Here is a 27,337-nt window from a genome sequence, read left to right as displayed (position 1 = left end):
AGCCGGCATGGCGCTTGCCTGGCCGTGTGTTGGTTCCACGTAGCCCCGGCCCGGGTACGATCACACACCTCTGGATCATGGAACATGTGAACCACACGGCACTGCACGGTAAATCTGTGCAGTGCTAGCGGACTGGATGGAGCACCGCAGTGTGCAGTGCACTGGAGATCGAGAGCGGAGACTGCACTGCACAATGCACTGCACTGAACCATCGAATGACTATGTTGTGGACGTGGAATCATGCGTCATAGGTTGCTTTTTCGTATGGATCGAGTTCGTTGATCTCGATTGTCTGAACTGAAGTGAAGAAGAAAAGAGAGAAAGACAAATTTCAGGTTTACTGTGCTTTTGTTTTTGATTTTGCTGCTGAGGAGGTTCGTAGCTCTTTCAGCAAGATGCTGAAGAAAAAGGAGGAAGATGAAGGTATAAGCCCCTTGAGGCTATGAGCTTTGCAGTGCAGATACTGATTGATTTCTTGTTGTATGGTCTCAGGAGTGGTAGTGAACCCGTTTGCAAATCTGGAGAAAAGTGCAGTTCTTCAGGAGGTAATATTTAGATACACTGGAGTAGATAGTGGCCTGCGAGCATGAGGCTAATTTGTGCGTTCGGTTGGGTACTTGTTCAGGCACGGATCTTCAATGAAACTGCACCTGATACGAAGAAATGTCGCCACGTACTCACGAAGATCATGTTCATGATCAACCAGGTAGGGAAAGAAATTCGTAACTCAGCAAATGCAACCGCCCCATACTGCTATTGGCCAGGACTATGTATTTTTGATGTAGGTGTGGCTATGACAGAATAGGCGTGTATGTTAATTTTGGCAACTACAAATTTTCATTTGTTGCCTAACTTCCTAATTCCTGGATATAATGTATAATATCCAGCACACTTCATTGTACTAGTATTCACACAGTTTACATGCATACATGCCAATACATGTCTATTGTGGATTAGGCAGCTACTGGCCCAGTCTGAAGATGGCGCTTTCAGTCACGCCTGGCGGCATGGAGCAGAACTTGCCAAGCACTATCATTGCACACACTCACATAAACGTATGCGCACACAGTCGCGCACACGTGCATACGCACGTACGCACACACCATTATGTGCGTGCATGCTCATTTGCGTGTGCATGGTATTGTATGCACACCCACTTGCGCAAGCACACAATCTCACTTGTATACAGGTACATGTACACACGCACGCGTACCATGTACCATGTATACGCCCGTCGCAAGAGAAGCACGCAAATCTGCAAATGCACTGGATGTGCACCCACAGATTTTCTCTTATAGCAACGATAGCGAACAAGATCTGAATGAGACAGCTCAAGACTTGCGCGTACACCCCCCCCCCCCCCCCCCCCACACACACACACACACCTGAGAGTACACTCTTCAATGAAGATAATAAAAACAAAATGTGCTACAATACAGTAGAACCTCTCTTAGCGGGCACATCCGTATTCAAGACACTATTTCAGTTCCCACTGCTCTCAATCAAGTTGTATTGCATTCTGTGATCAGGAGACATCATAGGATCCAGTCCCTGGGGGCATTATTTATATTTGAGATCTTCCACTTCCACTTTAGTATGCATAGCGACGTGCTGGGTTCATGCACACACACACACACACACACACACACACACACACACCACACACACGTACACATACACACACACACCACACACACACACACACACACACACACACACATACACACACACCACACACACACCACACACACACACACACACGCACACCACACACACACACACACACACACACACACACACACACACACACACACACATACACACACACTCACACACACACGCACACACACCGTATCCCTGGGATGTATCCCCTTATTTCCATTCTCCCATCTTTAATCTTGGGTTTATTGTGAAAAAATTCGAATTATGTTCATGGAACTACGGTACATATAGCGTCATGATCGCCATCATTCTCTATGTTGTCAGGTGATATCATTAGGTGCATGAGATTTAGTTACGTCAGAATAGTGTTTTGGTCCACGGTTGTGCTGTACCAAGCTCTGCACTGGTACCCGGGGCATTGGAGTGTTTTCAAGCAGTCTGCTGCACTGGTGGCATCCTTCGTCTAGTTTCTGCTACTTCAAGTAGATTTTTCTTTCAGGAGAAAGAGTCATCTGGTTAATATCCGGAGGTGTAGCTCACAATTTTGTATGTAAGGCCATGTAAAATATATTGATTGTTTATCGTCAGCTTTTCCCGAGAAATCGGGGCGGACGGGAGGGTTTTTATTTTTTATTTTTTATCATGCATGTACCCAGTACATGTATGGCTGTAGCAGGGAGTCGTAAAATACCATTTATTTTTTTATTTTACGACTCCCTGGGCTGTAGGGTACCGGGTAGGTGTTCGCAACCCCAGACATGCCTTTTTCTTGGGTTTTTTGTTGATGTATTTTTTTGAAGCCATTTTGGCGCAGAGTGAGATAAATCCATGGGATGCAGATGAATCGTCAGCCACGAATGACATCTTGCAAGACAATTTTGAGGATTCTAATAAGGAAAGGTGTGTGGGAGCAAACCCATTCCTAAAGAAAGTTGCAACAACCAATGTAGAAAATGAAGAAATCAGGCAGCTGATAATCAGTTTCACTTTTCAAGCCCATACTAGGGCCATAGCGACCAAGTTATGGTTCAGTCTGTGGACTTGACCTTCGAAAATCTGGGCCATGCTGATTAGAGGCCGTAGAAGGCAGGACATACAGTGCATTTACCAGTACTAAAAAATATAATAATTTGGCCGGGAGGGTGAAAATTCGGGGCGGGCGCGGACGATAAACAATCAATATTTTTTACTTGGCCTAACATTTGCCTGAAAGTATGCTTCTGTGTACTGTATTCACAGGTAGTAGTTTACTGAGCATAGCCCATGTATTGCGTGTGGTGACCCTGTGTTCTTAGGGCGAGACCATTGGAACGAAGGAAGCCACCGAGACCTTCTTCTCCATGACTAAATTATTCCAATCTCAAAAGGTAGGCATAAGGTTCAGCTTTCTCAAGTGCTTTTTTTTAATAGTGTGCCTGCGAATCTGACCAATTGTTGCAATAGGAGTGCGAACCTTACGGAACTTACCAACTGTCGGCACCCTCTAGCCGTGAATTCCACAATGTAGTATCTTTGTCAACCATGATTCCGACGTGTGGTACGCATGAAAACAACAATTTCTAGTACAGTAGTACTAGTACCGTATTTTTCCGGTTGTAAGTCGACCTTTTACGACTTAAAATGGAAGGAGAAAGGGTGGGGGGTCGACTTACAACCAGGATTCGACTTATAACCGGGAACTATCAGTATCTTACAAAAATGACCTGCACTGCATGCACGAGTGCACCATGTTTACACATGTTTGCCAGTTTACTGGCCTTTTTCAATAAATACAAGGATTGGGACGTTACACCCTCCAGTAAGGAATGTTTACATGATTTGTTGATGTGTTAGTAGCAGAAGGTGGCTAGTACTAGTAGTGCTTCTTTGGGTGAAAACTTTAAAACGCAGAATTGAGACCTCCAGATACGGGGGTCGACCTATAACCGGGGTCGACTTACAACCGGTAAAATACGGTAGTAGGCAAGTAGTTGTCCTCACTTTGCTCTGTGTTCTTCGTACTTTGCTCTTTGTCAGCCCGTCATCCGACGCTTGCTGTACCTGGCTATCAAGGAAATGGCCAACGTGTCGGAGGATGTCATCATTGTCACTAGCAGGTAGGCAGTGCGTTTTAGCTGATGTCCCTAGGTCAGGGCGTGTGGTTGCACTTCATGCTGTGGGTGGCTTCCTGCTTGCAATGCTGCAGCTCTCCGTGATGGGACTTATAGTTAGGTAGGTGCGGTGCATGAATGTACGCTGTGGTGATTTAGTGCGCTGCGGTTTTAACATTGTGCAAATCTCGTGTGTTTTTCTGCTTTTAGCTTGACCAAGGACATGACTGGAAAGGTGGGTTGAGAGTCTGTGATTTTGTCTCCTCGAGATTTTATTGTTCATGTATTCACTTACAGCTCCAGAGTATTGAGAGGGTGGGTTGGGCATGCTGCTGGACAGCGGACTGGAGAACTTTGTCGTTTGGCGCATCTTTGTGGAATGAACAAGGTCACTCCAAGCACCATATTCCTCATTCTGCTGTTGTTCTGATTTGTTGTCTGTACGTGTGTTGCACCATTTGCAGGAGGATCTGTACAGAGGTGGTGCTATTCGTGCACTGTGCAGGATCACTGACGTAAGATTTCTGTGATTGCTGTTTGATTCACCACCCCTGTTCTGCAGCTTCCACTCACAGGTGTTCCATGTAATAACTGTGACGATGTGACTGCTGGTAGTGCTCATGCCTGCTATATCATGATGTAGTGCTGTGCCATTGTTCATCTTCTGGTCATGCTGCGCCATGCTTGTGGTGTTATATTATGTTTATTTCCATGTTTCTAACAGTGACTCCTTGTGAATTACTTTGTGTATGTGCAGAGCACAATGATCCAAAGTATTGAGAGGTACATGAAGCAAGCCATCGTCGACAGGAATCCGACTGTAGCAAGTGCCGCGCTTGTGTCTTCCGTTGTAAGTTACCAACATCTGCTGGCGGTTGGATGTCTTTTCTGGTGTTTGTGTGAGTGCTTCTGCAATCTTTCTGGTAGTCACAGTAGTGGAGGTTGGGGTGTGTCTTGCAGCGTAGATTTTTGAATTGAAATGAGACTATTATGGAGAATTGATGGTGGCCCGTGTGTTTGAATAACTAAAGAGCATATTCGGAGAATTTCTTGAGTTGCGTGGCGTGTTTCGTACAAGCCCTGTGTGTGTGTGTGTGTGTGTGTGTGTGTGTGTGTGTGTGTGTGTGTGTGTGTGTGTGTGTGTGTGTGTGTGTGTGTGTGTGTGATGTGTGTGTGTGTGTGTGTGTGTGTGTGTGTGTGTGTGTGTGTGTGTGTCCCATATGGTGCAGTGGTATGTGCAGCGATTTCCAATCGATAGGTTGCGGGTTCGATTCCCGACGATTATGGTCACACACGTCTTTCTTCTCTTTCTCAGACTCTTCCTGACTTTTCTTTCATTCTCCTGGGTGGTTACCAACAGCCAGTGCATGCCGGAGTATGTGGTGTGATGTGTGTGTGGGAAAAAAAGAAGAAAAAAAGAAAAAAGAAAAAGACCAAAAATAGGGATTCACTGGCCAGAAAAAGTCACTTCAAATAGCTGTATGGTGTAGACCAGGCTGAATAGTGACGGTCAATTCTTCAGCCTTGCAAGCTGTTGAATGGTGCAATCCCAGCACAAGTTGCTATGGCTTCTGCCGTAGCATTGCTATCATCGCCTCCGGCGATGGGCGTCAAAGGTCAAGGTCAAGGTGTGATTGGTCTTTCTGTTTGAAATTCAGCATATGCTGTTGAAGGGCAATGAAGTGGTGAAGCGCTGGGTCAATGAGGTTCAGGAAGCTGTGTCCAGCGAGAACAGGATGGTTCAGGTATGTACTCGTGTCTGTAATTTCTCGTTTGTTTCTGCTTTGTTTGCCTCCCCATTGCACATGTAATTGATTGCACTTGACGTAGATGTTCTTTACTGTTCGTGCAGTGCTTAATCTTGTGTGTGTGTTTTTTGGTTTGTACACTTTTTACAGTATCATGCCCTTGGTTTGCTGTACCACATCCGCTCTGCTGACCGTATGGCTGTTAGCAAGCTTGTCGCCAAGCATACCAAGTCGTCATTAAGGTCGCCCCATGCTACATGTCTCTTGGTAAGGCATCGTCTATCTGCCCGTCGCTCGCTGACTTTCATAGGCCGTTTTCCCTTGAATATATGGCTGCCACCACCCTACACTCCATGCTCGTAGTTCTTTTCTGTTGCCTCAGGGGACTGGTGTCATCGATGTACCTTACCTAATCCACATAATTACATCAATAACTTTCCTCCCTCAGATCGTTTTGAATTATCTGCTTGTCTCGTGCAGTGTCATTTCATCTGGCGTGGCACTATAGTCACAGTCGGTGTGCTGTTGCTGTCTGTTTTCTCTCCTGCTTTAGATTCGCATTGCTGCCAAAGCATTGGAAGAATCTGAGCCTGGGTAAGGATGTGTGTTTGGCAACTATTTGCTATCCATCAAATATGACGAGGTTTCTGCTATGTGTGGTACAAAGGAAGCTTTGGTAATGTTGCAGCCCTGCTGGCCAAACCAATGTCCTTGTTGCGAGCATGAGGAGAATCAAGTTTGTTATTTCCTTGATTCTGTATAAATGGTTTTGCTAAGTAAGCCCAATTTTGCCATCATTCCCAAGCATGATTGTTCACTAACCACCCCACTTCCACTCTCTCTCTCTCTCTCTCTCTCTCTCTCTCTGTCTCTCTCTCTCTCTCTCTCTCTCTCTCTCTCTCTTTCTTTGTATGGCTGCCCTCATATAGCTCTGCCCCCAGCGACTTGATCAATTTCCTGGAGAGCTGTGTCCGGAATAAGAGTGAGGTAAGTTGACTTCTCCTTTACAAGCTAGTTGCTCTAGTGGGCTAAGTTATCGTGTTGTGCTTTTCATTATTCTGTCTCTAGATAAGTTGTGTCCTCTCGCAACCAGTGCTCACTCACGCTGTGCTCCTCTTTTGCAGATGGTTATGTACGAAGCTGCACGTTGTCTTGGTCAGCTCACTGATGCTAAGGCTCGCTCCATCACAACCACAGCAGTTTCAAGTGAGTTTCTGTTTTCGTGTAGCTGGCATACTTGTTAAAGGGGCACTCCGGGAATATTTTCGGTGGTGTGTTCTCTTCATGGGGGCCTTATATGGCCCCCAAGGAATGGGGAATCGCGAAAACTAGGCCCAAAAAGTCGATATATGAAGCTAGGGAGGGCCAAGTTTGTCTCCTCTTTTGATGGTTTTGATGACGTCACGTGTGATTAGTATTCAAATTCTCTGCATTTGAAGATCTTAGTTGTTTGAATTTTCTGGTGATGAAGAACGATGTTTGGTCAACATTCCCAAGCTTCACAACTGCGACCATACTCTAAGGAACCTGAAGGACCTCCTGAGGTGCCACTGGTAGAAGCGCAGCCTGATGACGGCCAGGAAATTGGAGCGGACGACTTCACTGGTCGACAAGGAAATAACGATTGGTGTTCCTGCCAGAAATGTGGGGTGATGCAGAGGGCAGTCGATTACCTTCGCTGTCGAGAGAGCGCTGCAGCTGTTAGCATTGACAGCCCTTTGACGTGCGTTACACATCACCCCGACTTCGTGTCAGCTTGTCTAAAAAAACTGTTCTGACCATATGCCTCACGACATATAGAGAATTTCGGGATCCTCGTACGCGGACCAGTGAAGTCGTCCGCTCCAATCTCCTGGCCCTCATCAGGCTGCGCTTCTACCAGGGGCACCTCAGAGGGTCCTTCAGGTTCCTTAGAGTAGGTCCGCAGTTGTGAAGCTTGGGAATGTCGACCAAACATCGTTCTTCATCACCAGAAAATTCAAACAACTAAGATCTTCAAATGCAGAGAATTTGAATACTAATCACACGTGACGTCATCAAAACCATCAAAAGAGGAGACAAACTTGGCCCTCCCTGGCTTCATATATCGACTTTTTGGGTCTAGTTTTCGCGATTCCCCATTCCTTGGGGGCCATACAAGGCACCCATGAAGAGAACACACCACCGAAAATATTCCCGGAGTGCCCCTTTAAGCCCTCTGGTTTATTCTTTTGCTGTTGGTATCTTCTCCTTTTTTTTCATTTGTACACTACGTGGTTTTTGAGTTTGGCTGATTCTTGTCTTGTTTTATATAGTCCATATGGGTTTGTGTCTTTGTCACTTGTCCTATTGAATTGTATCTGCACAGCTCTCTCCATCATGCTCAACTCTCCGAAGCCGACTCTGCGATTTGCTGCTCTCCGTGCGCTCAACAAGGTAGGTTCTGCGAAGGCATGATTTATTTTCCTGTTCTGTTTTTTTTCTTTCATGGGATCGCGATGAATCTTAGATTAGCTTCTTTAATTTCTAACCTCTCTGGAATCTGTATACACTTCAGTCGGCTCTGGGTTCCAAGAACATAACTTCAGCGACCTCAGACTGTCTCGTTCTAAACCTTTTACTTGTACCAAGAGTACATGAAACCCAGAGTGCACAGCTTCTGAATTTTTCTGCATGAGTGTCTGTCACGGCGAAATTCCGGGATTTACATCATATTTGGTTAAGATCTGGGGCGGGAAGTGGCGTAGTGCGTGCAACTGAGCTACAGTTGTGCAGAAAGAGACCTGCTTGAATCCTGCTTGTACGCACTACGTCACTAAAATGATGTAATCACGGAATTTCGCCGTGACAGCAACCCATCGGAGCTGTACACTCTGGGTTTCACGTACTCTTGATTGTTGTCTGATAAATTCACTGCAAATAGGTATTTTGGCAAAGTTCCCATTTGTTCTAATATCTTCTCCTGCCAACAACTGTGGTTGCCTTTGGATGTTTTCCATGGTCCTGTGCATCCTGGAAAGCTCTGAGAGAACGGAAATGAGCCCAAACTCACTGCCAAATGTGCTGTAAGACCGGGCCTGCGGCCCAGTGAACACACTCCAGGAACGGACTCACGGGGGAGATCACTCTTCTTTAGCCATTCCACACTCCTGGTGCATTCTTCTTTGTTACTACAGTTGCGTTCAGGGAAATCCGAGCCAAAGTGCAAAGCTGGCACCGTGGACCAGTTCCGATTACATCACTGTATTTGTACATGTGTGCGTCCAGCCGAGTTCATACCAATTCCAGGGCGTCAAGGGCCGTGCAAGTTGAGGGCGCCAAATATGCACTCTGGGTGGGATTTCACCCAGCGCAACTGGAGTTCCCCTGATATTGTACTACTGACAGTACTGTACGGTGGTCACTAGCACTGTTAGTTCTGATTGCTATGTGTTTGCTTTATGGTTTGTTTTTCTTATTCAATTTGATTGCAGATGGCTATGCAGGATCCGTCACTGATCCAGATAGTCAATCATGATTTGGAACTTCTCATCACTGACAGCAATCGTAGCATTGCAACACTGGCAATCACCACACTGCTCAAGGCAAGTGTCTCTACTATGTACTGTCGGTGGATTCTGCTGCTGCTGCTGCTGCTGCTGCCTCATGTGTGAAGTCAACTTTCATTTTGAATTGACCCAACACTGTGAGCCCTTAGTGTATACCTATCATCCACTATGTGTTGGTGCACAGCACTGTAAGAAGCTATATTGCGGTGATAGTAATCTCTCTCTCTCTCTCTTTCTCATGTCCTTTTAACAGACTGGCCAAGAGAACAAGATTGACTTGCTGATGAAACAGATCTCCACATACATGGGTGACATTGCTGAGGAGTTCAAAGTGGTCATTGTTGATGCTATCCGGTAAGAAAAACACTACTAGTATTATAATGTTTTATTGTGTTCGACTGTGTCTGTCTGCCTATAGCTGAAATGGACGTTGCTTGGTTTTTTTCTGTGCTGATAGATGTCTCTGAAACCTATTCTCTGCTTGGTTTTTACTGCAGCAACCTTTGCTCAAGGTTCCCGAAAAAGTACCCAGCCATGTTGTCATTCCTTGGGACTGCTTTGAGGGAAGAGGTAAGTGGTCGTAGCTATGCACCTTCATCAACTCCAATCACATTCTTTTTTTTCGCTTTGTGTGTCCTTTCCTCTGTTTTGTTTGGATTTGGCTCACTCACTAGATGCAGGCAGGCTACACCATTGTGCTGTCTTGTCTGTATGTACCGCTTCATCACTTTGCACAGTGCAGTCCTACCCCTCTTGCCCGGACACACTTGGGCAAAGCCCCTCAGAGGCGTGTCTGGCAAAGCCAACTTGCCTGAATATGTTGAGAACTGCCATTCAGGAATCTTTATTAAAATAGGAAATCGTGTTCACATCTACCGTACTGGCAATATATGTTGCCGCGTAACGCGTAACGCAGGGGGTGCGGCGTAACGCGCGACCAGGCTAGTGCGACAAATTTTCGTTGAGTTCGTAACGCGCGTCCGGCGGGGTGCGGCGATCTTTTCATTGCAGTTTGCACTGCAAAAAAAGGCTGAAAACTGTGAAAGCACGTGTACCGCGTGGTGAAAAGTTCAAAACTGGACGCAGCAGGAAGTCCTGACACTCGAAGGCGCATCATTCAGTGGTTGGCGATCTCAATGTGTGAGTGACAGTAGTGTTTGGAGGAAGCGCTCTTCCCCTATGTCACTTTCCTTTTGATGATCTTTTTGTGAACAGATCACTCTGATAGTTAAAATATACAGTCTTCTATTGTTATCGTTGTCGCCCTTTGCCGTCGGGTTTGTAACAGTTGGATAGCAACTGAATTTCTGTGCCTTCAATGTGGATGAAAAGAAAAAAATGATGCGGCAAAAGCAAAAAAAATGATGCGGCAATAGCACAAAAGTGATGCGGCAATAGCAAAAAAAGGACTGCGGCAATATAGAAACCTGTGTAACGGCTCCTGTGCGACTTTGCATGTAACGCCCTGCGTGCGGCAAACATGTGCCAATGTAACGCTTCATGGCCTCACTGCGGCAACATATATTGCCAGTACGGTATTCCTTTCACGTATGTCAGGGCTGGACAATCAAGGTTACCGGATTAGTGAGCCCTGAGTAAGCGAGGCAGGAGTTCAACGTGTGACATGTGTCTCTGATGGACACTGGACAAATGAGCGCATCTTCTTCAACAACTAGTGTGTGTGTGTCTGTCTGTCTGTCTGTGCGTATATACAGGGTGGTGTTGAGTTCAAGACGGCCATTGTGGAAGCTATCATCAACATCCTGGAAGAGAACCCCGAAGCCAAGGATACCTGTAAGAGAGCGTACCTTTCGTAAAAATGTCCTGCTGCTGCTGCTGTGTTACAGTATCAGCTCCTCTACATCATATTACAGTGCTGCTCATGAAATCTGATCGTGTGAGTTGAGTACGAACCGGGCGCTGTGCAGCCCCAGACCTGCGAACACCGGGCTGTGCTTTCGATCAGAATCCTTTGAGTGGCGCTGTGTGCTAATGCTTTCGCTTCTAAAGAGGTGGGAGGTGAGTGGATCAGCCCACCAGCAAAGTGGTCAAAGACCGAAAATCCCATTCGCTACATCCATGTTTCCCTCGTGCCAGGCCACGAGTTACCAATTAACTGTGGGTCACAGCACAGCTGGAAATAATCATTCCGCTTGCAAGCAGGACTTGAACCTGGTACCCTCTGTTTCTCAATCAACAGTCAGCCATAGTGGGATGGTCTTAGACCATGGTTGAGAAACAGAGGGTACCAGGACACTATGAAAGTGGCACGTGTAATGTACTGAGATCGAACAACTTACATTGATTGTCTAATGGAACAAAACAGATGCACATGCGAGTGCAGTATACTATTATAGTACAATGCTATAATACTAATTCAGGAAGCCTGTGTACACCACAGCATTGTCCCCTGGTTTGACACTCGCACCCACCAGAGGAATGATCGTGTTGCATTTGCTGTTGTCTCTTTTCCAGGTCTGGGTCACTTGTGCGAGTACATTGAGGACTGTGAGCATGTCAACCTGGCTGTGCGTGTACTGCATCTTGTTGGTGTGGAAGGATCGCGTTCATCTCGTCCAAACACGTATATCCGCTATGTCTACAACCGTGTCATGCTGGAGAATGCTCAGATCAGAGCCGGTATGGTGTGGGGGGTTGAGTGAGTGAATGTGTGTGTGTGTGTGTTAGATTGCAGGTGCGTGTATGTTTGATTGCAGGTGCGTGTATGTTTGATTGCAGGTGCGTGTATGTTTGATTGCAGGTGCGTGTGAGTGGGCTTGACTGCGCGTGCATGTGTACGTATACTTATGTGCCTGCACGAGCATGCATTCTGTAGATTGCTGTGGTGTATCTACCTTGACCCTGTGGAGCTGGATTGCATCCACCCCAGGCCATGAAATGTTGGCGCATTGTGAAATATTCTCACGGGCCATGTAGACCAGTTGTTCGGTTTTGAAAGGCAATCGTGTCACATGACAGGACACTAACACTGTACTTGGTCGATGGCGGGGTGCTTGTGGTATTTCCTGGCGAGCTGCTGAGTGTTCATTGCATGCTGTGTTTGTGTTTTCACGTTTCTCCTCGGCTTTGTAGCTGCTATTACTGCCCTCGCTAAATTTGGTGCGGCTGATGCTGAGCTTTTGCCCAGTATCCTTACTCTTCTGGAGCGGTATGTTGCTATCTGAATTCTAGTTTGGCTTTTAAAAAGTAGTTTTTATGGCACACGTATGCCTGTTGTGGTGGTGTTTGGCTCACTGGTACGTGCCACTGTTACCAATGTATTGGAGGCAATCTGATGACCATTCATTGTCCTTCCTTCTGTTACTGTTCACGTATGCTGTATTGCCATCATAGGTGTTTTGAGAGTTCAAGGGTCTTATGTAGTTTGCACTTTCAGAATAGTCTCATGGAAGGCTGCTGTGGGTACTTGTTGACTTATGTTGTTCATTGTACATGGTGGTGATCTAGGGGTCTGTATGATACGGATGATGAAGTACGCGACCGCGCCACGTTCTACTATCATCTACTCAAAGACCAGCAGAAATCACACATCAACACGTATGTGCTGAATCGCCTGCCCGTTTCCATTGTCGGCCTGGAGAGTGCCCTGTTCACGTACATGAATGACACTAGTCAGCATGATGTACCGTTTGATATCAAGACAGTACCTCTGGAGACATCAGCGGACTCATCTAGACTTGGTGAGCTTCTTATAATTTAAAGTGCAGTGCGGCTAAAAAAAAACTGAGTGCTTGAGGCAAGCACGCGCCGGGCGCTGTGCAGCCCTACGGCTTGTAGACCTCCAAACAGCGGGATGTTCACTGGTGCAGAGTGCAAACTTGACTCACTCGATTGGATTTCATTGAGCAGTGTTGTAGTAACGTGTTAATGACTTGTGTTGGTGCACCACAGCCCGTGGGTTGCTATGGCTTTCCGTTTTACTTGGTCAGAAGGCATTGAATCATGATTGTGAGCTTCACTTCGAAAGCCCAAAGCTTTCGATAAGGCGTGAAAGTACTCTTTCGATAAGGCGTGAAAGTACTGTATTAGAGAGGTTCCGGGGTACGATTTTTTTGTCCAAAATCGGTGTGGGCGCTACGGATTTTTTCCCGGCGTGCTCCATACGATTTTTCGGCACGGAGAATCCGTGTGGACTGGCTTTCACACGAACCATGTTTCGTATGGAGATTTTGCCAAAATCGGGTGCAGAAAGATTTTTCGCGTACAAATTTGGTACGAGAAACATCGATTTCCGCGGGAAGTTTTGATTTCGGTACAATTTTTCAAAATACAAAGGCATAGCGCGGGAATGTGACGTGTTTGCGATCGTAACCTAGGCAATGACGGCAAACACATAAGTTCCGTACTCCGGAACATTTCACTGCTCGAAAACGACGTATAAAAAATCCGTAGCGCCTCTACGGATTTTGGCACGAAAAATCGTACTCCGGAACCTCCCTATTGTATACTAGTGAAAACTTTGGAGATGTTCAGGAGCCTGGAGTGTGTCCTTCTTCTCGGTGTTACTGTGTCACTGTCATAATGGCTAAGTATGTATTTGCATGTGCTTGTGCGTGTGTTCCTGTGTGCTTGTGTTTCTTCGTTTAGGCACAGCTACATCTGGTGCCTCCACAGCAGCTTCACTGACCACCGGCTCAGCATCAGCAAGCGGTGCAGCAGCGGCAGCAAAGACTGGTGCCTCTGCTCAAGATGTGTACTCAGGTATACTGTGCTTCTCTTCTGCCCTGAACTCCTGTTCATGATCACTTGCAACTGGCTTGCAATCAACTCTGATTACTTGACTGTACCTGTTAGTTGTGGCTTTGGTGTAATTCCGTCCTGTCCCTATGTCTGTGTTTTGTAGAGCAACTGGCTGCCATTCCAGAGTTTGCCGACCTGGGCCCTCTCTTCCGTTCGTCTATCAAACCAGTGGAGCTGACCGAGTCCGAAACAGAGTATGTCGTCCGCTGTGTCCGCCACATGTTCGCCAATCACGTCGTCTTCCAGGTCAGCTACGCAGATGTTCGGTGTTTGGCTGAGTTGTTGGATGTGTATTGCTGTCAAGTATCTGTACCGTGTACTGGTGCACCACAGTGTTCGGTGATCTGGCCTTTGCCCTGCACTTGTTGACGCACTAAATTGCTGATGTATCCACATCTTCTAAATATGTGCGCCATCAATGTGCACTTCCACATTTAGTCTGTAACTGTCAGTCGATATGCATCTGATACTAGTTGAGTATTCTCGTCTGCTACACTGTATGTTTGTGAAGTGCTCTGTGTTGTGATTTTACAGACAAGTAATTAGTTGGCTGTTCTTACCAATGTGTTGTGCATGTATGGTTATGTGTTCTTGCCCACACAGTTTGACTGTACAAATACACTAAACGATCAACTGCTGGAGAATGTAAGCGTGGCCTTGGAGACTGGCGATGAGGGCTTTGAGTTAGTGAACACCGTACCAATTGCCCGATTGCCGTACAACCAGCCGTCCACAACGTACACATGCATGGCACTGGATGAAGATCCCAGTCTATGTGGTAAGTTATTTATGTATAAACAGATGGAAGCAGCAATTTGTGAACACACGCAAGTGTGTGATTTGCATGTACATGTACATTGTGTTTGATAGCACTACGTTACAACGCGGCCTGGGCCACCGTTGCTGATCTGACTGCTTAGTTTTGCTTGCATCACAGTGGCTGGAATTTATTCAGGTTGGTACATCTATACCAGAACTGCCCTTTCAATGTGAAGAGACATAGCAATCTGATATCTGCTTGTATTTACTTCTACTGCTGTAGCAAGTGGATCCTTCTCGTGCACATTGAAATTCATCGTCAAGGACTGTGACCCCGTTACTCAAGAACCGGACGGTGGAGATGGATATGAAGATGAATATGTGGTAAGTGTGCTCTGCTCTGGCTGGTCCGGGGGGGGGGGGGGGGGGACTGGTGCAGGTGCTGATTTGACTGGGCTCTCTACGTCTGTTGCTGCAAGTGTCACCACACTCACATCAAAATCTGCTGGCTCTGTTTCATCTTAGAGTGGTGTCAGTGTTGACAGCTTTCAGTGGTGTTAGAGTCACTGTGGTCCCTGGGCTGGGGACTGTTCTGCAGACTGCTGGCTGTATGCCATGGTTTCTTGGTGTATTAGAGGCCGTCCCTGCAGCTTTATGCCACTTTCTTTCTGTTGCCAAGTGCTGGTGGACCATGCCACTAACAGTGTTTTCTTCTGTATGTGTGTGTGCGTGTGCGTGCGCGTGTTATATCCAGCTCGAGGATCTCGAGGTGACACTGGCCGATCATATGTCCCCGCTGGCCACATCGAGTTTCTCAACAACATGGGAAGAGCTAGGAGAGGACAATGAGGATGAGGATACTTACGCCCTGACCAGCATGAAGAGTCTCGAAGGTAAGACTGAGCTTTCCTAACCTATTTGGATTGAAGTGTCTTTCGTGCCATGTGTACCACAGGAGTATGCAGCCAACAGGCACATGCTCACAGGTTTTGCGTTGAAGACAGCGCTCTGCCCAGTATGACAGTTGCATGTTCCTGTTTATGGGTGTTTGATCCTAAATAGATTCCTAATATACCCTGACTTACTGATGAGTTCATTTGTTGTTGCTGCTATGTTTGTCATTGTTCTCTCGTCTACAGCTGCTGTTGATCAGGTGATGCAGTTCATGGGTATGCACGCTTGTGAGCGCACCGGGAAAGTGCAAGAAGGAAAATCGACGCATGTGCTCCTACTGGCCGGCATGTTCCGCAATCACGAGAAGGTCCTCGTGCGCGCTCGCCTCGCGCTCACCGACAGTGTCACCATGAAAATTGCCGTTCGCTCAGCCGACGATGTGCTGCGACAGGTTGTAGTATCATCCGTTGGTTAGATTGTCTTTGCACGTCCCTTGTCAACATGTATTTCTCTGTGGAACATTGAGCATTTACTCTTAACATACATATAGCTCCATTTTTTCCATTAAGTTTTAAAGACCTTAATTTTCTCCTGCTCTGGTTTTTACCACAACTGTTCTTGCGCTGTATCATAACAATCATGCACTGCTTGTTTTGTTGTTGTTGTTGTTGTAGTGTTGTTGGTTTTTTTCATTTCTGTGCGTTGTTTTCACATTGTTATCGTTTGATTCCTATCTGCTTGGAAGTAGTTCATGTTTGCATTTCACTATACTTGTACAACTAGTGCCCCGGCCAGATAATCGGGCCCTATCACATGTGTGCTACAAAAAAGTTTGTGATGGTGCTCCGTAGGACTTCCATCCGTGTCCAACTCGAGCCTCTGCTATACGAGCACTGTAAAAGGCTGACAGTCTGGTTGCCGCATTGTCATGGGGGAAGTACCGGTACGATACGACGATCTCCAGTGTACCATCATACCCAGCATGCGCGCTGGTACTATTTGTGCAAATCACGCTGAATAATTAATTACACAATCTGTATAAAGCCACCATTTGCTTCTGGGGAAATGAACTCTCAAAGCACGAACTTGTGCATGGCTACAGGTTACTGCACCTCAATGGTTAATGTCAGTGCATCATCAGGGGCGTCGGACACGGTACGGTCACTACGGTATTGACCGTACCACTTTTTACCCCAGGTAGATTCTACCCCGTGAATCAATAAAATACACTGATTTGGGATCTAAATTTCCCAAATATTCGGCTCAGCCACCACGCCCCCACGAGTAAATTGTAGTTCAGATGGCTGACCGTACCACACTAAAATACCTTCCGACGCCCCTGATCACACATGTGCCGGGCGGCAATTAGTAGTAATGCAATCGTGTGCCAAGAGTATGATTATAGCTCCCATCTGTGTGTACCTTTGGTGTTTTGATGTAATACATTGTACCATGAGTAGAGTATACATATTTCATCCTGGTAGAAATTTTCGGAAGACAAAGTATAAAAGCAAGTCTGTGAAGAGTAGTTCTGGTAGCTCATTTTACTCTGGATTCTGCATGTACCGGTACATGCATATTACCAAGAGTATGTACATGTAAGCTATGTTTATGGACTCCTGCTATTACTTGGAAGTCATGCCCTTTCAGTTTGTCCGCTTTGAGCCTTGAGGCGTTGTCGACAAATACAGTGTCAGTGGTCCCTTTGGCGCTGGATTATCATGATTATGATGTTCTGAAAATGATCAGTCTTGAAGAAAAGGAATAAAAGCAGTCGCTGACGAACCATAGATGTCTACGGCCATACCACGTTGAAAATACCGGTTCTCGTCCGATCACCGAAGTCAAGCAACGTCGGGCGAGGTTAGTACTTGGATGGGTGACCGCCTGGGAATACCTCGTGCTGTAGACTTTTTTCTTCTTTTTTCTTTCTTCGGCTTGTATGGCTCTAGCTCTGTGCTGGGTAGATTGACAGCTGAGTTGATATGACGCTGATTGTTGCTTTTGTTCACCAGGCCTGCAGGGCCAGGGCTAGGCTAGGGCCAGTAGGCCCGAGTAGGGGAGTGGTTTCGGCCCGACTCGACTCCCTGCCCTTGTCGAGTGGTTAGGTTCACACAACACCATCGCTTTCGAGGTCAGTTTCATCTTCGACGGTGGCAACACTGGTAGACAGGTAATTCCGCTTCCACTGCCTTGTAGTTATTGTAGGTAAGTACAGTAGTGAAGATGTAACGGACTGATCAACAACTCCAGCAGTCCAGGGCGAACCTCATTATCACGATGTTGGGTTATGATTGTTTATCATAATGACTGTCGTTGTGTGCAACCGGTATCACGGTCGTCGACTGGTATGAAAGATGTAAACACACAATCCCGCATTGGTATTACTACTTACTAGTATTAGTAATACATGTAGTACCAAGCCTGGGCCAATAAGCTTATTACCAAGCCATACTCTGTTTGACTTTGTCCCATTACATGGCCACATGGTTGCATGAACGACTTCGTGGTCGCCCTGTAGTACAGATCTAGTAGAGATGTAATGAGGGTTGAGGGCGCGAATACCATGAATACAGCGCTTGCTGCTGGTTATCTTCGTCTTCACCACTCAGTGCAGTGGGTGAGCTTTATCATGTGGCATGAGGACTGGTATTATCTGATTATGCAAGTTATTATGGGGAGCGCCTGGATTCCTATGTGCAACATAAAGTGCGGTAGATCTACATCAGTACATGTATCAGAAAATTCTACTGATGTAGGTCTACTGCGGAGCCTGTGTCTGTGATCACCTAGCTACACTACAGCTGTTGTAGGCCAGGGAGGAAAAGCACCTGCGAGTGTTAGTGCGAGAGACTCAGCAGACTACACTAAGACTAGTAAGAGTCAGACTTACTGGGACAACAATGAATGCCTGTGTTCCCGAGGAGATTCTGAGAGCAGCAGCACTATGCATGGCGGTTCGCGGCATTGGCAGCTGGCTGTCGAACCGACTGCCTCGACAACCACAGCAGACAACTGCAAATGTTCCGGCAACTGGCTTGAGTGGTGCTAGAGGACAGTTCGACAGATCTTGTTTCCCCGGAGCGCTGTTTCTGTCAGAATTTGACGGGAGTCAGCGTGGACACGGCTGGACTATGGACTGGATTGGACTGCTGTAGTTACTCTGGTAAGACTGCTTGTGGCTGCGATGATAATGTTTGAAGTAGCGAGCTGGTGAGGCGACTTAATTGCTTCCAGGCGCGGTGCTAGTGCTCCACTCTCTTGATTGTTGGTTACGATTACGAAATATTTTCCGAGCACAACAATGCAACGCACCAGTTTTCTTCTTTCTTGAACGACCGCTCCTTGACTTCATAGGTGTCCGTTAGCATTGCGGTGTGGTTGAGTTATTGTGCGGTATACGATTAGGCAGAATATCTTCAGTGGTTCAAATGCAGGTCACTGGTTAGGTTTCAAGTGTTTTAGTAAGGAAGTAGCCATGTTTGCGAATAGGCTCCGAATCCATTGGAGCTTGATGGCACTACTCCTGATTCTGTTCGCCGCAACCGTTTGTGTGGGACCAGCCCACGGTCAGGAAAATGAGGAAACCAATCGCATAGAGAGGCGGCGGCCAACGAAGCTGTCTGTCCGCTTGGTCGGCGGACCGAATGCGCTGGAAGGGAGAGTAGAGGTGAGTTGGCGGTGCTAGTCCCCAAGACCAGACTTGTAGCAAATAACAGCAAGCATCACAGTCATTAGACATTACATACTGACATCAACTATCAGTAACTTACTTCACGCAGGGTAATTCGCAACACAGTTTCATTCAGAGCACTCCACGTGATGGGTTTGAGGGATGTGTACGACGTTTGAATGGACCTTGCAGTTGCTCTCACTTCTCTGACGACGAGTAAGCCCCGTTTTACAGGCATTGCCACTGCCATGCACCTGCTTGAACAGGAATTAATTACTTACTTGAATCAAATGAAATCAATGCTCATCACAGGGGCAATCATTGTGAGGGTCTCATCACTACTACTAGTACTATAGCAGCCCCCCCCCCTATTCTACTGGCTGGCGGGGGAATTCACACGGGGGGCCGAAATGATTTGTTTTCGAGTCACTTACATATTCACCAGTGTGTGTGGGGGGGGGGGGGGGGAGGGGAGAGAGAGCATATGCTTCATGACATGTCGTGGGTTTAGTTTGTCAAACATATTGATTCCGGATTTACAGCAAAAAAACAGTACACTCATACCTCAGACTCAGTTATGCGGACACCGAAGGTACATGCACTTCAGTCTACTGGGCACCCTTTAGGTGAGTTTAAAAATGGGAATATTACCACTCTTTTGTTTACTACAAACATGTATTGTCTACACAAGAAGCACTACCAGTCAATTATGACATGTGTCATAACTGACTCATAAGTATTGAACGTTTTCGTTCCCTTCTTTCTCAAACTTTTAGTGTTAATACTAAATAGTGACATCGCATGCCATATCTCTGGCCGTTCCCGCATCAAAACGTATGCGATGTATATGATTACAGGCAGTGCCCAGCCCCGGACCGCCCAGATAAAGGACGTATGAGTGTCTCAAGTGAATTATTTGTGTTATTGGCGAGACTCGGAGAGCGTTCGTCACGTCTGTACTGTGCGTGAGTGGACGTCAGGGGAGGACAGCTTCAAGCACTCTATAATATTTCCCTTCTAACATACAGGTGCAACACAACGGGACGTGGGGCACCATCTGCGATGACAACTTCGACTTGAGCGATGGCAACGTCATTTGCCGGCAACTGGGCTTTCGCCGAGCCCTCCGCATCATCGTCGGCGGTAAGTACAGGACCACTGACCCGTCCATGCCCACACTACTGGATGAGGTGAACTGCAGTGGCGACGAGAAGAAGCTTGTGGATTGCAAGTTCACCATTGGCCAACATGACTGCGACCCATACCACCGAGAGGACGCAGGTATGTAGTCTAGTTGCAGCGAACACATCAGTTGTACTAACATGCTGGCAGAACCCTGCCACTTTGCTGCATAGTATCATAGTATGTATGGACAGTTCTGTTGGTATGCTGATACCAACCAGTGCTAGTCGTCGAATCAGCCTGTGGTATATAAAAAAAAGAGTAAAAAACGTATAAACTTGTTCCAACCTCCACCCCACGCACACACCACGGTACACTGAGTCAACTTTGCGTATAACGACACTCGGCCGGGCATCAGAAAAGTGTCCTTATTCGCGAAGTGTCGTTATACCCGAAGTCTCATTATATGTTTACAGGTAGAATGGACTGTGCTCTGGGCATGAAAATTCTGTCGTTATTCGCAAATTGTCGTTATATCCACAGTCGTTATTAGCGAAGTTGACTGGATGCCCGAGGCCAGATGTCTACTTTGTCTTGAAAACATGTATGACGAGCCTAGATAGGAACCACTTTGAAGGCAGCCTTGGCCTGCGGGTTATGCACCTGATATGGTTTAAAGTTCTAAACTCTAAAGCATGCAACTCACGGAGTGGACGAATCTTGCCAGCCAGACCTAGCCGAGTCTTGTTCCTAGTATCCCGCTTACTAAAAGCACGGCTAGTTTGCACATCAACAGCTCATTATTTCAAACGTACACAGCACGTACAGATGTTCTGCCCAGCATCACAACATAGACTGCCGCTGGAGGCTAATCCTTATCTTGTTGCGTCACCTGACACGGGGATTTCCTTCATTGTACGTTGGCCTGCAGGTGTCCGGTGCTATTTTGTAAGGAGGAAGCGTGTCCATGTTCCAGAGCTGCTCGTCCGGCTACAAGGAGGTTCTGACGATGATCTGGAAGGCTACCTGCAAGTGAGTTGTAATACGCCACCGAGTTACAAGGCAAAACTGGATTTCTCTCAAGACTCACAATTGCACAAGTACTTGAAGTAGTTAGTTACAGTGAATCTGCTGCACCTTTGACCCGGCATGATGGAGTTTTTATACCGCTCCCCGAGTAACGCTATGATAGATAGGTGAGGTTTATAGATCTGCTAGGAAAGTAGGTGCATGCCTACCTGCATTGTAAGTTCAATGATGTCTATCCTCAGTAGGAGTGCAAAGGCAGTAGTGCTGTAACTAACTAGTGTCTATGTTTGTGTTGCAAGTGCATACATGCAATGCCACATCATCTCATTCCAACTGTGACATATCTCATCAATTGGCTATTCCTTGTCACGTGTCGCCTGTTGATATGTGTCTGGTGACTTGAAGGTATTCTATCGCAATCGCTGGGGGCTAGTGAGTGGAGAGGAGTGGTCGCAAATCAACTCCAAAGTAGTGTGCGGACAGATGGGTTACTGTGACGCTGAGGAAACCAGCGTTGTGGACGAGACCAGCTCCTACTTCAATTTCTCTTCAGTGGTGGGCGGGGACAGACCTTTCTTTTGGATGAAAGGTGTCTCGTGCCACGGTGGCGAGTCTCTGCTCAAGGACTGCCGTCACCTCGGTTTCAACGGTTACTACATGCTGCCGGCAGCCAAGGTCCGCTGCCTGAAATCATGTCGGACGTTTTTCCAGAATGGCACTGAGGTAAGTGCCTCCAGGCATTATGATTTGAATAACCTTACATTGTACGTGAAATATAATACACAATGTCCGTGTTCAATGCGCGGATTTTGTGACACTTATGTGTGGTAGTAAATTAATATTATTTTCAGTACAGTTCTCTTTGAATGACCGCAACTGGATAAAGGCATTGGCTGCTTGGCTGTTTTGTGCTTCAAGTAGTAATGTGCTAAGCCAGGATTTCATCAGTCCAACTGTCAATAACTGCACATTCACTTCTTTCAGATCTTGCTCATAGACACCAGTGTAGTAACACACACGTATACGTGTATAGATGTTGTGTGGGATATGGAATCAATAGCTAATTGAAGGCAATGCCACCCTGTGACTTTTTTGTGTGATGCGCAGAGGCCACAGAAAGTGCGCTTGAGAGGAGGCGCACGTAACAACGAAGGCCGTCTTGAAGTCCACGTGCAGGGCAGATGGGGCACCGTGTGCGGTACATACTTCTACAAGGAGACAGCGACGGTTGCATGTCGACAGCTGGGCTTTGGATCAGTGAAGAATATGTTCTCGAAGACACCATATGGACGTGGTATTGGACCTGTGTGGCTTCAGGACGTGAACTGCCGGGGTAATGAGGGTGACCTTCTGGACTGTGACAAGCGAGTGAATCCACGCCCTGATAATCAGTTCTATGCCAGTTGTCGGCATTCCAGAGATGTATCCATTGAATGTAGAGTGCCACGTTTCAACACACGGGTAAGTCCTACAGTTAGTGTGAATGTGTCATCGGCTGGCAAGATACCCAGCTTGCATTGGCTTCTGCCGGCCTGTCATCAGGCAATGCACCGGCGTCTGACGTTAGATGCCTACAGTGCATGTGACTAGCTAGGTCTCAGTTTCTCTCCTCACTGGCGAAGCCACCATTACTAAGCTGCAGGTCACGGACGATGATTCTACTTGGATGTTTTACATAACACTGCACTCACAATCCTGGTTAACGTCTACGCTTAGTTACATGTATGTATATTGTGTACTCAAAATTTGGAAACACTCGGTTTCAAGTTGCAACACAAACATGCAAAGCTCAATGCAGTTCTCTCTCCCTGATTACTGCTTTCGGTCATGGTAGGTCCGTGTGTACGGTGGCAGGACAGCGTCTGAAGGGTTTGTACACATCCGCCACCGCGCGCAGTGGGGTGGACTGTGTAAGAACTCGCTTGGCCGATGGACCATGCTGGAAGCCAACGTGGCATGCCGGGACATGGGATTGGGCTTTGCAGTGTCGCATACGCCCTACTTTCCACCAGCACCGCCAACCAATCAGTCTGCTGGCTTAGTCACACACTGGATTGCACCGGTAAGAAACATGCCCCCCCCCCCCCCCCTGACTGCTGGGAGCCAACGAGAGAGCTTGGAAGCTCAGGGCCCTACGCTATGCTTTTTTGCCTTGATGACCTAGACAAAAAAAAAAGCATAGGGATGTTATAAATTCTTTAAAAAATCCTTTTTTTTTAAGACATAACCTGGGATTCGAACCCGCACTATCGCGCGCCCTGCATGCATCCCCCGATACACTTCGCATACATACTAATTCTTCCAAGTTGTTTCACATTGTGATCTTGCATTTGAAAGCCCTATTTGAATATGCATTGTGGCCAGCCGTCTTTGATGGCACGGTACGGTAGGGGATATGTACGGGACAGGTACGATCTAGGGTAATACGACACCGTCTAGCTGCCCGCAATATTCAAATAGGGCTTTCAAACGCAAGATAATAACGTGAAGCAACTTGGAAGAATGGGTATGAATGCGAAGTGTATGGGGGAATGCATGTAGGGCGATAGTGCGGGTTCGAATCCCAGGATATGCCTGAAAAAAAATAGGAGAATTGAAAAATTTATAACATCCTATGCTTTTTTGCCGTCAGATACGGATAGCGCCAGGCGTGACACAAACAAACACACAAACAAACAAATACCAAATTAAAGCTGTGTGGACCCTGGCTAGCGCCAGACGTTACTGAAGTAACGTCTTCTGCATAGCTACGGGAATAAAACTATACTACTATGCTTATGGCATATTTTTCGCAAAAAAATGGGTTTCATGTGGTGCCGCTGCAGTTTCATGACCTCACTCCACACACCTGGAGTGACGGCTATAAAGTAAAATCCCATCTGCAGTCCAAGAGCAGCAGCATCTCGAGTTGCTTTCCATCATCCAGCCCATGCACTCATGGCATCAATGGGTTGCCGCAGTCTGGATCATCGGGACACAGCAGTGTGTCGGTAGTTGGACTTCACTTGTCAGCATTGTGCCAAGCCTTCAAAGCACTTTGCAGTGCTGGAGTGCGAGTTTCTAAGACAATTTAGGAGGCAGGGGCATGTGTGGATGCTCAGACTCGGAGGAGGGGAGTGTGTGTGTGTGGGGGGGGGGGGGGGCGAGACCACAACATTTCAATGGACCACAGCAGTTTAGACGGAAGCCTTGACTTTTGCTTTGATGGTATGCATATACTGATGTGGTGGCACATTGATATTTTCGGTCTTTCCTGAACTCTTCTTTGCAGCTCAGGTGCACTGGCAAGGAACAGAAGCTCCACCACTGTGCACAGGGCAGCAAGAACAGCTGGATCGGAGCCAGATTCTGTCCGCAGGGCGAAACAACTGTTCTTTGCTCCAAACGTAAGATTTTGAATTGATCGAACAGACTGGACTTGAATTAGTGGCTGGGATGAAGTGAATACACGTCATGTACATTGCCAGTGTGACCTAACTCACGGTTCGAGTATTGAAGCAAGTATACCATGTAGCTGGAAAGGTTCTCTGATCTAATACTAATCGGGCTTGCTCCTTGTTGTTCTGACTACAGAGCTGCCTGACCTTATCCCTGATGCCTTTCGCTTGAAGTCAACCTTGTCAAGAACTGTTCACCGGCAGAGACTGGTCCGGCTTAGGTGTGCCATGGAAGAAAACTGTCTCTCAAGCTCAGCCAGCGCCTACAACCCGTATTCTTCTGAAGCCTACTATGTCTATCGGAAGCTGCTCCGCTTCTCAGCGCGCATCATGAACTATGGGACGGCTGACTTCATGCCGTCGAATGACAGGAGACAATGGCAGTGGCATTCGTGTCATAGGCACTTTCATAGCTTTGAGGAGTTCACTCATTACAACATCTCTGACGAGCAAGGAAAGCTGGTCGTGGAAGGCCACAAGGTGAGCATCAGAACCAGTTAGGGCATAGGCGTGTGCTCGTAATGTCTATCTGGTGTGTACATGTACCGGTTTATGTTTCTGGCTGTCTATTGACCCTATGCGGCATTAATTGTACTTGTGTCTGTTTTCATATGCTCCATGCAATGTTTATGCAGGCTAGTTTTTGTCTTGAGGACGTTGAGTGTGACCCGGATACTTCACGACGATTCCACTGTGCACATGGTACACAGGGTATCAGTGTGAATTGTGCCGATGTGTACCGCTATGACATCGACTGCCAGTGGGTGGATGTGACGGATTTAAACAGCGGTGTCTTCACGCTGACTCTGGCAGTCAACCCGCTGGGACTTGTTGTCGAAAGTGATCACTCAAATAACGTAGCGTGGTGCCAGTTTGGCTATGAGAGATCAACTGGAGTAGTTACTATGATCAAGTGGGGACTCAGTAAGTCTACTGTGTATAAGTACTTGGTGACGGTTGTTATCACTCTGTATATTATTATCATGGTCTGTGTTGATGTAAACACAGGAAGTTTGTAGTTTGCGTTACCTACGTTGATGCCCCATTAAATCTGCTCGAGTGAGTCAGCTAACTGTGCGCCCTGCATGACTGAACATCCCAGTGCTTCCAGATCTAGGGCTGCACAGCGCTCATCTCATGCGAGACTCGCGCGATCGGATTTCATTGAGCAGCACGTTAATTTACTCCTGGTAGTTACTTTAGAGGAGTTGGCTGCTTCCAACATGGAGCTCACGCTTCCTGCCACCTGTACACTGGGCAGGGGCGCGCTTTCTGGTAGGCCTGCAACGGGTAGGGATTTGGTCGGGTAACGAGTTCGGGTAGCACGGTCACCCTATCGGGTATATATTTTAAATAGTTTGTACAGTGAGTGTGCACTTGCGCTACATAGAAAGTGTACAGTAAGCACATAGCCGTGCTTTTCACATGCACCGTTGCGAAAACCCCGCACTCCCACTACCCGATCGGGTTCTCAGGAGCCGCAAACCGCCACCCGAATACCTGCTCTAATTACGGGTAACACGGGTACCCTACTACCCGTTGACACCCCTACTTTCTTGCAGGTTTGCCGAGTTGAAGGTTCGATATACTCTTTGTGCGCGCCAGATAGCAGTCTTGAGTCAGTCAATTGCTATCCGGGCCAAGTCAGCAGGATGCATGAACTCATCCACATTCGGAGTAGCAAGCTTCTTTTGAGCCGCGGTATAGCCAAGTGGCTTGCTCTCAGAGGCTACACGTACGGTGACATCCCGAGCTTGTTCTTCTAACACTACCACTGCATGCATGCCTGTATACACCGGCATCAATGGTTTCCACCTTCTGATGTTTGTTTTCACGGTTTGTTTGCTTGTTTCAGGGGATCACTGATCAAAACCTCTGAACTGCGGAATCAAAACAAGGATGCAGAAACTTGAGTGAGAAGAAGTGCTATCAAGAGACGGCCGTTATCATATTCAGTGTGTTGGTGACTGATCATACAGGGTAGGGGAGATCGACTGTTGAGCCTAGCGCAGACACATCATCTGGTATATCCATGATTCTGAATGTTGGACCGCACAGTAAAGTCTGGCCAATGTCAAACTCATTGAACATGATTATACGCGCAGCATGTGCTGTGCCAGTTACTGCATGCATTTTCGCCTTGAGACACTTCTCACACATGATTATGCTGCAAACTGTAAATATGGCACTGCATTATTAACTGTCTTTATGTACATGACACCATCACCGTCACACATGATCAGACGGCTCTATCAAGCTGCAGCTCTGCTTTCACTTGTAACAAGGTGCTTTACATGTGATTTATCCAGCGGCCATGCTTTTTATTAAAAACACCTCAGTGTTGCCCGAGTCACCCTAGAAGCGGCCACACCTTTCCGTATCGGCCATGAACTTCTCAGTATTCATGCATCGCTCTGCTCTTCACAATTTGTTCCACTGAATACACTAACCATAGTCACGGCCTAAGTAACAGTTTGCCCTTGCAATAAATCTGTTTCTGCTGTGAATGGCTGTGCTGTTGGAGAGCATAATACCCGATATGTGAACACATTGACATTACACTCACCCCCCACCCCATGGTAGTCTCTTTGCTGCGAACACTGAGTGATTTTTGCATTTCACCAAATTTCAGGCC

General features: G+C 46.9%; 2 protein-coding genes and 1 non-coding gene across 4 annotated transcripts; all 3 read left to right on the top strand.

The window, feature by feature from the left end:
* Positions 1–254: 254 nt before the first annotated feature.
* LOC135814267 (coatomer subunit gamma-2-like) lies at positions 255–16,253 on the top strand. The gene is made up of 27 exons (XM_065327367.1): positions 255–423; positions 493–545; positions 626–706; positions 2,958–3,029; positions 3,679–3,758; positions 3,963–3,987; positions 4,217–4,267; positions 4,510–4,602; positions 5,411–5,497; positions 5,651–5,767; positions 6,054–6,094; positions 6,430–6,487; positions 6,625–6,706; positions 7,848–7,915; positions 8,953–9,063; positions 9,281–9,381; positions 9,525–9,597; positions 10,743–10,821; positions 11,503–11,667; positions 12,121–12,196; positions 12,496–12,728; positions 13,636–13,749; positions 13,892–14,034; positions 14,392–14,566; positions 14,831–14,931; positions 15,302–15,440; positions 15,687–16,253. Exons 1-27 carry the CDS (start codon positions 396–398, stop codon positions 15,914–15,916), a joined length of 2,676 nt encoding a protein of 891 aa, XP_065183439.1. The 5' UTR covers positions 255–395; the 3' UTR covers positions 15,917–16,253.
* A 981-nt stretch (positions 16,254–17,234) lies between these two features.
* Positions 17,235–17,353, top strand: LOC135816250 (5S ribosomal RNA). The gene has a single exon (XR_010553376.1). It is a non-coding gene; the product is annotated as a 5S ribosomal RNA (ribosomal RNA).
* A 1,011-nt stretch (positions 17,354–18,364) lies between these two features.
* LOC135814266 (lysyl oxidase homolog 2A-like) lies at positions 18,365–27,272 on the top strand. 2 transcript variants are annotated; one of them, XM_065327366.1, is made up of 10 exons: positions 18,365–18,607; positions 20,143–20,395; positions 21,168–21,268; positions 21,671–21,988; positions 22,373–22,726; positions 23,100–23,327; positions 24,537–24,651; positions 24,839–25,182; positions 25,338–25,626; positions 26,558–27,272. In XM_065327366.1, exons 2-10 carry the CDS (start codon positions 20,284–20,286, stop codon positions 26,566–26,568), a joined length of 1,872 nt encoding a protein of 623 aa, XP_065183438.1. In that variant the 5' UTR covers positions 18,365–18,607; positions 20,143–20,283; the 3' UTR covers positions 26,569–27,272. The 2 variants fall into 2 exon arrangements, with proteins under 2 accessions (XP_065183438.1, XP_065183437.1); XM_065327365.1 differs by lacking the exon at positions 18,365–18,607 and adding an exon at positions 18,648–19,111.
* Positions 27,273–27,337: the final 65 nt, after the last annotated feature.

Source organism: Sycon ciliatum, chromosome 4 (genome assembly GCF_964019385.1).
Source record: "Sycon ciliatum chromosome 4, ocSycCili1.1, whole genome shotgun sequence".
In the NCBI taxonomy this organism is placed as follows: Eukaryota; Metazoa; Porifera; class Calcarea; order Leucosolenida; family Sycettidae; genus Sycon; species Sycon ciliatum.
The sequence above is the reverse complement of the archived record's forward strand: the minus strand, read 5'-3'. Positions and strand labels throughout refer to the sequence as shown.